This window comes from Salmo salar, chromosome 02 (assembly GCF_965601325.2).
Source record: "Salmo salar chromosome 02, fSalSal1, whole genome shotgun sequence".
Classification (NCBI taxonomy): domain Eukaryota; kingdom Metazoa; phylum Chordata; class Actinopteri; order Salmoniformes; family Salmonidae; genus Salmo; species Salmo salar.
Window position 1 is genome coordinate 36,268,879 of NC_138292.1, and position 14,024 is coordinate 36,282,902.

Genomic DNA, 14,024 nt, shown 5'->3' on the forward strand with positions numbered 1-14,024 from the left:
TTAAATTTGTAAACCAGTCAATGGATTGGCCAACTTCTCAATCAACCACTGACAAGAGGGTATGGCAAGTCTTCAAAGGTATCCTCACACTAAAACAAGTGAGCAGAGAATGAGAGACACTCCGATTTCTATTTCTGTACTAAACTATTTCTGTTTTCCATTCAAAGTTGTAGGCCTATGGGTTTCCATACAGATTTTCATATTGAGTACTGCAGTGTCATTCAGCACCATCATGACAGTACCCCCATGGCACGTCAACATGACTTCCTCTTCTCTGTCAGATGGAACAGTGAAACTGTTCTTTGACATGAGTAATGCAAACCAGAGTCAAAGCAGAAGTACTAATACAGGTCCTAATAGGGATATAAAAAACAGGGACCACCATCTCATATAGTTCAACACTGGGTAAGGTTTGTCTGTACACACTGTTGACGACAAGTCTAAAGGATGGCAGAAGAGCTGCATTATTCTACCGTGGTTTTCAAGAATCCCATCGTTTCTTCGCCGAAAGGTGGGTCTTGGCCTTTCTTTCTCATCTCTTCATCACTGTCACTGTCTTTTAGTTCATTTCTATCAGTTTACAAAAATGTCCCTTCTAGACTGAAGACTATAACAACCACAATTTTTTGTGAATATTCAAATTGAAGGGTGCTTAAAGAAAGTGAGCCAGATATGGCAGCTATTTATGCTGAATCATGTTTGCAAATCTACTCTGACATTATGTGTTAATCAAATATCTTTGATTAAATCAAGTAAAAATGACATTCTTAACCCATTTAATTCCATTGGTCACAATAGCCGGAAAAAAAATGTTTGTGTGTAGATTGATGAGGAAAAAAACTATTTAATCCATTTTAGATTAAGGCTGTAAAGTAACAAAACGTGGTTAAAGTCAAGGGGTCTGAAAACTTTCAGAATGCACTGTATAAACTGAATTAGTGTAATAACTGAACAAATATTTAATGTCAACAGGTTTGTTTACTGTCTCTTGCACAATGATATTTCTTCGTATTGGTATTTGGGCTGAGATCCATGTAGATCTGGAATGGAATGGAAGAATGATGCCAGTGGGGATGGCTGATGTTTTCCGGGTACTTAACCAATTGTGCTATTTTGTGTGTTTTTTCGCATCGTTTGTAATTTATTTTGTACCTAATGTTGATGCTACCGTCTCTTATGACCGAAAGAGCTTCTGGATATCAGAACAAAGATTACTCACCTCGAACTGGATGAAGATTTTTTCTTTAATGAGTCTGATGCAAAGGATATAATGTTGCTCCCGGACAAGGCCCAAATCCCAGTCATTCGCATGAAGGAAATAAGGAAATACAGGAGGTGCGGATCAGGGTGCCTTGTGAGAATTCGTCTGCGAGTGGGTAACCGGCCTCTACCATCCGTTCTATTGGTCAACGTTCAATCACTCGAGAATAAACTGGAAGCGCCCAGTTCAAGACTATCCTACCAACAGGACATTAAAAACAGTAATATCTCATGTTTCACCGGGTCGTGGCTGAACGACGACACAGATAATATACAGTTGGCTGGGTTTTCTGTGCATTGGCAGGACAGAACAGCTATGTCTGGGAAGATGAGGGGTGGGGGTGAGGGTGTGTGTCTATTTGTCAATAACAGCTAGTGCGCGATTGTAACGGCTCTCGTTGGTGGTAGGAAGAGTAGACCAAAGCGCAGCGTGGAAAGTGTTCATGATTACTTTTCTTCACAAAACACTTAACTTCTATGGGCTACGTGGGACGCTAGCGTCCCACCTGCGGGACACAGCCAGTGAAATATCAGGGCGTTAAATTCAAAAACAACAAAATGTCATAATTCAACTTTCTCAAACATACAACTATTTTACACCATTTTAAAGATACACTTCTCCTTGATGTAATCCCATTGTCCGATTTCAAAAAGGCTTTACAGCGAAAGCAAAACATTAGATTATGTTAGGAGAGTACATAGACAAAAATAATCACACAGCCATTTTCCGAGCAAGGACATGTGTCAATAAAACCCAAAACACAGCTAAATGATGCACTAACCTTTGATGATCTTCATCAGATGACACTCCTAGGACATTATGTTACACAATACATGTATGTTTTGTTTGATAAAGTTCATATTTATATCCAAAAACAGCATTTTACATTGGCGAGTGATGTTCAGAAAATGTATTCCCACCAAAACGTCCGGTGAATGTGCACATCAATTTACAAAAATACTCATCATAAACGTTGACAAAATATACAACAATTATTTAAAGAATTATAGATAGACTACCCCTGGATGCAACCGCTGTGTCAGATTTTAAAATAGCTTTACTGAGAAAGCACATTTTTCAATATTCTGAGTACATAGCTCAGCCATCACAGAGAGCTATACAGACACCCGCCAAGTTCAGGGCAACCTAAACTCAAAATTAGTATTAGAAATATTCTCTTACCTTTGCTGATCTTCGTCAGAATGCACTCCCAGGACTGCTACTTCCACAAGAAATGTTGTTTTTGTTCAAAATAATCCATATTTATGTCCAAATACCTCCGTTTTGTTCGTGCGTACAGATCTCTTATCCAAAGGCATAACGCGCGAGCGCGGAACCAGAGATGAAAAGTCCAAATGTTCCATTACCGTACTTATAAGCATGTCAAACGCTGTTTAAAATCAATCTTTATGGTATTTTTAACGTAAAATTGCAATAATATTCAAACCGGACAATAGCGTATTCATTCAAGGAGAAAAAGAAGGAACAGCGTGCTCGCGTGACCACGCATATCCAATCCCTTTGTTGCCAGGCAGTCCACTCAGAAACTGAGCTCCTATTATCTGCCCAGTGACAGGAGAATGCTCAAACCACTTTCTGAAGGCTTTAGACAGCCAATGGAAGCCTTAGGAAGTGCAACATAACCCCACGGATACTGTAGTTTTGAAAGGGACTAGAAAGAAGAACTACAATTCTCAGATCCTCCACTTCCTGGTTTACTTTTTCTCAGGTTTTTGCCTGCCATATGAGTTCTGTTATACTCACAGACACCATTCAAACAGTTTTAGAAACTACAGAGTGTTTTCTATCCAGATCTACTAATACTATGCATATTCTAGTTTCGGGGCCAGAGTAGTAACCTGTTTAAATTGGGTACGTTTTTCATCCGGCCGTGAAAATACTGCCCCCTAGCCCAGACAGGTTAAACAAAATACCAAAAGGCGAAAACAAAAGCACACAGTTCTGTCAGGCACGGACACTAAACAGAAAACAAGATCCCACAAAACCCAAAAGGAAAATGACTACTTATATATGATCCCCAATCAGAGACAACGCTAGACAGCTGCCTCTGATTGGGAACCACACTCGGCCGAAAACAAAGAAATAGAAAACATAGACTTTCCCACCCGAGTCACCCCCTGACCTAACCAAACATAGAGAATAATAAGGATCTCTAAGGTCAGGGCGTGACAGCGATGTCTAATAGAGAGTAGCTCATGAGTACCTCATGATAAACTATCTACCAAGAGAGTTTTCATCTACATTTTTCGTAGCTGTTTATTTACCACCACAAACCGATGCTGGCACTAAGAGCGCATTCAACGAGCTGTAAAAGGCTGTAAGCAAATAAGAAAATGCTCATCCAGAATTGTCGCTCCTAGTAGCCATGGACTTTAACGCAGGCAAACTTATATCCGTTTTACCTCATTTCTACCAGCATGTCATATGTGCAACCAGAGGAAAAAACTCTAGACCACCTTTACTCGACAAACAGAGACGTGTGCAAAACTCTCCCTCGCCCTCCATTTGGAAAATCTGACCATAATTCCATCCTCCAAATTCCTGGTTACAAGCAAAAACTAAAGCAGGAAGTACCAGTGACTCGCTCAATACGGAAGTGGTCAGATGACACGGATGCTACGGGACTGTTTTGCTACCACAGACTGGAATGTGTTCCGGGATTCATCCAATGGCATTGAGGAGTACCACCACAGTCACCGGCTTCATCAATAAGTGAGTGTATCGACGACGTCATCCCCACAGGGACCGTACGTACATATCCCAACCAGAAGCCACGCAACATCCGCACCGAGCTAAAGGCTAGAGTCATCAGACTCTGATGTTCGTCTGATGTGGCAGGGCTTGCAAACTATTGCGGACTACAAAGGGAAACCCAGCCACAAGCTGTCCAGTGACACGAGCCTACCAGACTGGCTAAATGCCTTTTATGCTCGCTTCGAGGCAAGTAATACTGAAGCATGCACGAGAGCACCAGCTGTTCCGGACGACTGTGTGATCATGCTTTCCGAAGACTCACTGTTCATCCACGACTGCATGGCCAAGCACAACTCCAACACCATCATTAAGTTTGCTGACGACACAACGGTGGTAGGCCTGATCACCGACAACAATGAGACAGCTTAGAGGACGGAGGTCAGAGTCCTGGAAGTGTGGTGCAAGGACAACAACCTCTCCCTCAACGTGAGAAAGACAAAGGAGATGATAGTGGACTACTGTCACGTCCTGGCCAGTATAAGGTTAATTGTTTTTGTAGTTTGGTCAGGACGTGGCAGAGGGTATTTGTTTTATGTGGTTCGGGGTGGTGTGTTTGTGTAAAGGGTGTTTGATTTAGTTTTCCGGGTTTTTGGTTGATGGTCTATGTGTTTGTATTCTATGGTTAGTCTAGTGTGTGTGTTTCTATGTTTGGTTAATTGGGGTTGGGACTCTCAGTTGAAGGCAGGTGTTGTCTATCTGCCTTTGATTGAGAGTCCCATATATTAGGGTGTGTTTGTGTGTGTGATTGGTGGGTGATTGTTCTGTGCTTAGCCGTGTGCCTAGTCAGACTGTTATTGTCGTTCGTTCGTTTTTTCGTGTTTGTTATTTTTGTATGTTCATTTTGAGAGTAATTAAAAATCAAGATGAGCATTCACATACCTGCTGCGTTTTGGTCCTCCATCACCGACGACAAGCGTGACAACTACAGGAAAAGGAGGGCCGAACACACCCCCATTCACATCGATGGGGCTGTAGTGGAGCGAGTCGAGAGTTTCAAGTTCCTTGGTGTTCACATCACGTGTCAGGTATGCGTAAATGGCTGTACGGGAGTCAGGTGCAGGAGAGCAGATATCGGGTAGCAAACGGAGCCTTTTATTTAGGCAAACCAAAAACACATGGCAACAACAAACACGAAATACAATACGGGTTGACATAACCCAGCGCAACCAATCTAACGTGCGCATATATAAAACAATAAACAATCCCACACAAAGACATGGGGGGAACAGAGAGTTAAATACACAACAAGTGATTGAGGGGATTGAAACCAGGTGTAAGGAAAACAAGACAAAACAAAACAAATGGAAAATGAAAAGTGGATCGATGATGGCTAGAAGACCGGCGACGCTGACTGCCGAGCGCTGCCCGAACAAGGAGAGGACCTGACTTCGGCGGAAGTCGTGACATCACAAACAAACTATCATGGTCCAAACACACCAAGAAAGTAATGAAGAGGGCATGACAATGCCTTTTCCTCCTCAGGAGACTGAAGAGATTTGCCATGGGTCCCCAGATCCTCAAAAAGTTATACAGCTGCACCATCGAGAGCATCCTGACCAGTTGCATCACTGCCTTGTATGGCAACTGCTCGGCATCCCACCGTAAGGCACTACAGAGTGTAGTGCGTATGATCCAGTGCATCACTGGTGCCAAGCTTCCTGCCATCCAGGACCTATATACTAGCAGAGGAAAGCCCCCAAAAAATTCAAAGATTCCAGCCACCCAAGTCATAGACTGTTCTCTCTGCTACCGCACAGCAAGCAGTACCGGAGCGCCAAGTCTAGGTCCAAAAGGCTTCTTATCAGCTTCTACCTCCAAGCCATAAGACTGCTGAACAATTAATAAGATGGCCACCCGGACTATTTGCATTGCCCCCCCCCCCCATCCCCCCTTTGTTTTTACACTGCTGCTGCTCGCTGTTTATTGTCTATTCATAGTCACTTTACCCCTACCAGTGTTATACCACTGTACTGTGAGTTTATCTATGAAATTATTAGAAATGATTAAGTGATTACAGGTCAGAGGTGAGTGGCTGGATATAGGTTACTATTGGTGACTTGGGTTAATACAGGCCTAGGCAAAGTGAGTAACAGGGCTGAGATAGTAAAGCAACAGGGATGAGGAGTTTTGGCAAAGAAACTGGGGTCTATGACTAACAAATAGGGCAAATGAGGCTAGGATATGGGTGTATCGGTAGCTGATTGTATAAATATTAGGGTACTGACATGTGTATGTCAGGGTTAGGGCATGGGGGTAACTGGGCTGGGGTGTGTGGGTAATTGGGTTTAGGTGTGTTGGTAAGTGGACTGAGGTATATAGATATTGGGGCTGAGGAACAGGGGTAATTGTCTGTTTTTTTTTACATACTTCCAATCAACAACAAAGAAATAAAGCTATATGGATTACATGTTAGAGTTACTAATGGCATAAGATTTTCATAGTGGCATGTCAAAAAATTGGTCAAAAAATTGGTTCACAAATGGGTTGATATTAATGAATATGTATGTGTATTCCTTTCTATTCCCCACAGAGAAAAAAGAGGAAGAAACAGAATATGATGAAGTAAAGGCTAAGGGAAGTGCAGTCACTCAACGAAATCCTGCCACAGCAGGTGTGTTTGAGAGATAGGGCTAGATTCAATCCGGACTGTGGAAGATCCGAGTTATAGCATGATTAGTCTCTCTAGAGATCCGGGTTGCCTCCTACAATTTTCAAATGTTCCGGCTTAACACTGTCTGTCTGTACGTAATAGAGCGTCAGTTTGGCATAGAGGAACTACGTCACTGCCTATGTTACTACCTTATCCACTTGAATAAAATACAAAATAGTAGCTAGAAAGATGGAGATCACAAAGGTTATTTTTTGCAAGTGGCTAGTCATTTGTTTCAAATCGCAATGTTCTGACATGCCTGCCTCGTGATTTGTTGGGAGAGTTGTCTGTTTTTCCTTTATTGAAATTGCTGAAAGATTCTGTCATTGAAACCAAACCTTAGTCACTGCTGTTGCCGGACTTACGAGACTATAGCGCAATAGAAATATTAAGGTCATTTCTGAATGACCCGACATATGCAGCGTTTACTGTGAATGCAGTCTCCGCGAATGTCTTTAAAATTTCAAGCGCGCTATAGCGCCAATCTTCCGTGGTCCGGATTGAATGTATGCCATAATCAAATGATCCACCTTTTATTGTTCAATTATAAGATTTCATCAGATGATGGAATAACGCTTACCATTAAATGTATATTCTTATGCTAACAGTATGGTTATAATAACATGACTCTTATCTTGCTATTCTTAGTGGACGAGAAGTCTGCTCTCCACTCTCAACCCTTTCGAGGAGCGGCAGTGTGTTTGGGGCTTCTTTGTGCCCTCTTAGTTTCAGCTATTATAGGCCTCTGTGTCTACTGTGAGTATGTGGATCATAAAGTATTATGGATTTTGGAGGGGTGCAGGATGACATCATAGAGTAAACATGTCCTTCTCTCTCCATAGTCAGCACTACAAACCGACGTTTAGCGGTTGAGAAAGAAAATGTGTCAAGAGAGAGGGATAGACTGAACTGGAATCTTCAGTTAATATTTCAGTTTGATGTCTTTCCTGTCAATAAATATTGTTCACACAAAGTTGGCACAGGAGGTAAAACCCTTTCTTGTACATTAAAATACATTACTTATTAGATATTACACTTAAAATGAATATACAGTATTAACAAAACAAATGTTGTTTATATTGTAGCGTTAATACTGTAAATGTTTTATTGTTGTAGAGAGGGTGTGTAACTCTTGTCAAGATGGCTGGATGTTGTTCCAATCTAGTTGTTACCTGATTGTGCAACCTGAAGCTCAATGGAAGACCTGGACAGAAAGCCAACAATATTGCAAACAAGAGAATGCTGATTTGCCAGTCATTGGCAGCCAAGCAGAACAGGTGGGACACTTGTGCAAACAAGTGTTTAGAGCAGTGGTATAAAGTACTTAAGTAAAAATACTTTAAAGTACTACTTAAGTCGTTTTTGGGGTATCTGTACTTAACTTTACTTTGACATTTACTTCACTACATTCCTTTAGAAAATATTATACTTTTTACTCCATACATTTTCCTTGACACCCAAAAGTATTCATTACATTTACATTTAGCAGGACAGGAAAATGGTCCAATTCACACACTTATCAACAGAACATCCCTGGTCATCCCTATTGCCTCTGATCCAGCGAACTCACTAAGCACACACGCTTAATTTGTAAATGATGTCTGAATGTTGGGGTGTGTCTTTGGCTAGCCGTAAATTAAAAAAAACAAGAAAATGGTACCGTCTCGTTTGCTTAATATAAGGAATTTGAAATGACTTACACTTTTACTTTAACTTTTGATACTTAAGTGTATTTTAGTAATTACATTTACTTTTGATACTTAAGTATATTTTAAACCAAATACTTTTAGACTTTTAGTCAAGTAGAATTTTACTGGATGACTTTTACTTTTACTTGAGTAATTTTCTATTAAGGTGTTAGGTTGAAATTACCAGAGTAAGAACTTGACAGACACTATGAAAGCTTAACCCAAGTTTATTCTTCCCAAAGGATTGAACAGCTGAATCGCCAAAAACATGTTAACAATAGTGGTGGTATTTGTACCCCACTTTGGGTGGTCTCCTCCTTCTTGCTAAACATTGTATCTTTATTGCTAGGCAGGAAACTAACTTTTCTTTCTCCCTTAAAGTGACCTGACCTGTCCTCGACCCCCTTCATCACTAATCCATGACTCTCTCCCCTTAACAATGCCTGGCACATGTGATCACTTTCCCTACACTCAGTACATTCCAAGATTAAATGCACCCACCATATACCTTCCCCCTACAGATAACCATTAACCTCTGCTGTAGCCCCTCGGCTATGGCACCCCTCAGGTATCTAGTATAACTAATGATTAATAACATTTAAAGTTCAGAAATCCAAACCCATCAAAGGTATCTTCACTTGTACTCAAGTATGACAATTGGGTACTTTTTCCACCACAGGTTTAGAGGGACAGATTCACTCAACCTTTAAGTCATTCAAACAATGAAAATGAATGAAAAGTGAAATAGGAACTAGATTAAAATGTGTGATAGCTATGAACTCAGGGTAAAGCAGTCATAACTAAAAGACAAAAGGACAAAGCCCATTACAATGCTACTTCCTGTTGTGCTCTTTGTTATTTCTCATTTGGACCTGATTACATCCATGAGATCCAACATTTACACACTGCCTCCCGAAAATGTGGATTACTACAAAATGTACCTTTTCCCTAACATTTAATTTGTGGTTTCTCTCACTTCTCATTAAGGAATTCATTCATAACCACACTAAAGATTACTATGATGACTATCATGGGTATTGGATCGGTTTGACTGACAAAGCTGAAAACGGCAAATGGCTCTGGGTTAATGGAAGTCATCAGAATCTGACTGATGGGTAAGGACATATTATTCAGTGTAAACACAACAAAGAAGCATTGTTAAATCATTATTTGACTCAGTAATTTATTTTCATTAATGGTGGTGTTCTCTTTTCACAGGTTTTGGAACAGTCGAAATGGAGGGAATTGCGTGTTAACTATCCCAAAGAATGCACCATTGGCTAATTGGAATGCTGTATCATGTGACATGCAGAACCGTTGGATCTGTGAGAGTAGAGCATTAATATGGCCAGATTAAATTGCAGGAACACTCTCTTAAGAGGCATTCTCACATACTGAGCTCATATATTATTGCATCTTCCTTTGAGAATTAAATTCAGTTTTATTCTTCTTATTGAAGGACCCCTGCATCTGCTTGTTGGGGTCAATTCAGATTCACTCAATTCAGTCTGTTTTGTACGTTTTTGAAATGTTAACAATCAACGATCTGTTTTAATGTAGCTTTGGTGAATTAAAAAAATTATGTTTAGTTTTAAGCTTTCATATAAATCAGGCACATTGTCTTTCATATCAATTATTTCATTATGACAATGAATTAGTGCTCTTATATTGTGTTATTGTATTATGTTTCATACATTTGTGTCTATGTTCACAATCAAAGATCAACTGTATGTATAGTGTAATGTTTTAAAATAACATTTGTTTTGGCCTTTCATAGATCAGAAATCATATCATATTCAGTTTACAAAGCAAAACTAGACTTGTCTTCCAAGATTTTCTTCCTTCGATTTTGAAACATCTTAGCATATGAAGTACAAGTTAAATATGTAGAATGGAAGTTTTACATTTTTTATGAAATCACTCAGTTTTATAACCTATGCAATACTTCTGCTAAATTGACAGTTTTATGCACTAAATTAAATATTTATTTAAAGCGCCAATCAGCAATTGAAACAATAACAAAGAATTTCCCGCCCCTGTTTTGGTAAAAAGCTGAGGGATGGGGCTGGAGAAATGTAACCACTGTCAAATTCATAGAAAGAGCTATGGGTGCAAGGACTGACCATCCGTTATATAAACGTAATAGTTTTAACCATGTTATGAGGCTATATAGTGTTTGTTGACCATTACTTTGATTACAAACATTGGAAGAAAACAAGCTTATATTTTGGGTTGTGATGGAGAATGACAGTGGAACAAAGCTCATGAGGCATTTACAATGCATTCAGAAGTATTCAGACCCATTGAATCTTTCCACATTTTGTTACATTACAGCCTTATTCTACATTGTTTCTTTCCCCTCAAAAATCAACACACAACACCCCATAATGACAAAGCAAAAACAGGTTTTAGAATTTCAGGATCTCTCTGTACTTTGATCTGTTCATCTTTACCTCGATCTTGATTAGTCTCCCAGTCCCTGCTGCTGAAAAACATCCCCACAGCATGATCCTGTCACCACCATACTCCACTGTAGGGATGGTGCCAGATTTCCTCCAGACGTGACTCTTGGCATTCAGGTCAAACAGTTCAATCTTGGTTTCATCAGACCAGAGAATCTTGTTTTGCATGGTCTGTGAGTCCTTTTGGCAAACTCCAAGCGGGCTGTCATGTGCCTTTTATTGAGGAGTGGCTTCTGTCTGGCCACTCTACCATAAAGGCCTGATTGGTGGAGTACTGCAGAGATGGTTGTCCTTCTGGAAGTTCTTCCATCTCCACAGAGGAAGTTTTAAGCTTTGTCAGATTGACCATTGCATTATTGGTCACCTCCCTGACCAAGGCCCTTCTCCCCCGATTGCTCAATTTGGCCAGGCAGCCAGCTCTAGGAAGTGTCTTGGTGGTTCCAAACTTCTTCCACTTAAGAATGATGGAGGCCACTGCATTCTTGGGGACCTTCAATGCTGCAGACAATTTTTGGTACCCATCCCCATATCTGTGCCTCGACACAATCCTGTCTCGGAGCTCTACGGACAATTCCTTCATCCTCATGGCTTGGTTTTGCTCTGACAAGCACTGTCAATTGTGGGACCTTATATACACAGGTCTGTGCCTTTCCAAATCATGTCCAATCAATTGAATTTATGACAAGTGGACTGCAATCAAGTTGTAGAAGCATCTCAAGGATGATCAATGGAAACAGGATGCACCTGAGCTCAATTTCGAGTCGCATAGCAAAGTGTCTGAATACTTATGTAAATATGGTATTTCAAATCAAATTTATTTATAAAGCCCTTCTTACATCAGCTGATATCTCAAAGTGCTGTACAGAAACCCAGCCTAAAACCCCAAACAGCAAGCAATGCAGGTGTAGAAGCACGGTGGCTAGGAAAAACTCCCTAGAAAGGCCAGAACCTAGGAAGAAACCTAGAGAGGAACCAGGCTATGAGGGGTGGCCAGTCCTCTTCTGGCTGTGCCGGGTGGAGATTATAACAGCACATGGCCAAGATGTTCAAATGTTCATAGATGACCAGCAGGGTTAAATAATAATAATCACAGTGGTTGTCGAGGGTGCAACAGGTCAGCACCTCAGGAGTAAATGTCAGTTGGCTTTTCATAGCCGATCATTCAGAGTATCTCTACCACTCCTGCTGTCTCTAGAGAGTTGAAAACAGCAGGTCTGGGACAGGTAGCACATCCGGTGAACAGGTCAGGGTTCCATAGCCGCAGGTTATGGAACTGGAGCAGCAGCACGGCCAGGTGGACTAGGGACAGCAAGGAGTCATCAGGCCAGGTAGTCCTGAGGCATGGTCCTAGGGCTCAGGTCCTCCAAGAGAGAGAAAGAAAGAAAGAATTAGAGAGAGCATACTTAAATTCGCACAGGACACCGGATAAGACAGGAGAAATACTCCAGATATAACAGACTGACCCTAGCCCTCCGACACATAAACTACTGCAGCATAAATACTGGAGGCTGAGACAGGAGGGGTCAGGAGACACTGTGGCCCCTTCCGATGATACCCCCGGACAGGGCCAAACAGGCCCAAACAAGCCCTTTGGGTTATTTCTGTTTCTTATTTTTAATACATTTGCTTGGGGGGTATTGTGTGTAGATTGATGAAAAATATATATATAGATCCAAAATGTGGAAGAAGTCAAGGGGTCTGAATGCTTTCCGAATTCACTGTATAAGTTATATTCTTCAAGAATCAATGGGTACTGTCACGCCCTGACCTTAGAGAGACGTTTTATTTCCTCTAGTTTAGTTAGGTCAGGTTGTGATGTGATGTGGGGTGGGCAATCTAGTTTTTGGATTTCTTTGTTTTGGCTGAGTATGGTTTCCAATCAGAGGTAGCTGTCTATCGTTGTCTCTGATTGGGAATCATACTTAGGCAGCCCTTTTTCTCTCCTTCAGTTGTGATGATCCATGGCACGAAGCCTCCAGTGATAATCCATGGCCCGGAGCCTCCAGTGATAATCCATGGCCCGGAGCCTCCAGTGATGATCCATGGCCCGGAGCCTCCAGTGATGATCCATGGCCCGGAGCCTCCAGTGATGATCCATGGTCAGAAGCCTCCAGTGATGATCCATGGCGCGGAACCTGTAGTGATGATCCATGGCCCGGAGCCTCCAGTGACGTCCCCCAGTCTGGAGCCTCCAGCAACGTCCCCCAGTCTGGAGCCTCCAGCAACGTCCCCCAGTCCGGCGGTCTGCAGTCCAGAGTCTCCAGCGGCGGTCTGCAGTCCAGAGTCTCCAGCGGCAGTCTGCAGTCCAGAGTCTCCAGCGGTGGTCTGCAGTCCAAAGTCTCCAGCTGCGGTCTGCAGTCCAGAGCCTCCGGCGATGATCCACGGTCTGGTTCCTTCAACGATGATCCACTGTCCGGTGATACAAAAGCGGAGGGATCAGCGGGCGGAGCGGGGGCTACGCCCCGAACCGGAGCCGCCACCATGGGTAGATGCCCACCCGGATCCTCCCCTATAGGTTCAGGTTTGCGGCCGGGGGCCGGGGGGGGGGGGGGGGTACTGTCATGCCCTGACCTGAGAGAGACGTTTTTCTCTGTTTGGTTAGGTCAGGGTGTGATATGGGGTGGGCATTCTATGTCATTATATTTCTTTGTTTTGACCGAGTATGGTTTCCAATCAGAGGCAGCTGTCTATCGTTGTCTCTGATTGGGAATCATACTTAGGCAGCCTTTTCCCCACCTGTGTTTGTGGGTAATTATTATTTCTGTCTGTTTTGTGTGCGCCTCAGTTGCGTCACGTTCTTTTCTGTCTACCTGTTTATTGTTTTGTTCGGTTTATTCTAATAAAGTATGTGGAATTACAAGCACGCTGCGCCTTGGTTGATCTACGACAGGGAGTTCGAAGATAGCGAATGTGACAGGTACATATCATTAATTTATAAATCCAAAAATGATGCCCCTTTAAGCATCATGCAAATGTGTGACATCACAGAGAGTAGTAAGGAAAGCTCATTGAGCAAAAAATACATGGACATTACTGTGCTCATATCTAGCAACCTCATATCTGATGTTGATATCACATTGTTTAAAACATCAATGTTGAGAATATTAACAATACAGAACACTGTACAAGAATCGGCATATTAACACCAGTTTAAAAAATTATTTCTAACATGAATTCCACTATAAACC

At 41.8% G+C, this 14,024-nt stretch overlaps 1 protein-coding gene across 1 annotated transcript; it reads left to right on the plus strand.

Annotated features, from left to right (window-relative positions):
• The first annotated feature begins 316 nt into the window (after nt 1-316).
• LOC145861043 (uncharacterized) lies at nt 317-13,352 on the plus strand. Its single transcript, XM_082962395.1, has 8 exons — nt 317-511; nt 6,567-6,647; nt 7,335-7,442; nt 7,529-7,672; nt 7,803-7,963; nt 9,362-9,489; nt 9,593-9,699; nt 12,786-13,352. The coding sequence occupies exons 1-8, from the start codon at nt 448-450 to the stop codon at nt 13,349-13,351; spliced, it is 1,359 nt and encodes a 452-aa protein (XP_082818521.1). The 5' UTR covers nt 317-447; the 3' UTR covers nt 13,352.
• The last annotated feature ends 672 nt before the right edge of the window (nt 13,353-14,024 follow it).

Excerpts from the sequence above, each read along its gene's own strand:
- LOC145861043 (XM_082962395.1), top strand. The coding sequence starts at position 448 with ATGGCAGAAGAGCTGCATTATTCTACCGTGGTTTTCAAGAATCCCATC. Across the intron at positions 7,443-7,528 it reads TATAGGCCTCTGTGTCTACT|TCAGCACTACAAACCGACGT; the intron begins GTGAGTATGTGG and ends CTCTCTCCATAG. Across the intron at positions 7,964-9,361 it reads TTGGCAGCCAAGCAGAACAG|GAATTCATTCATAACCACAC; the intron begins GTGGGACACTTG and ends CTTCTCATTAAG.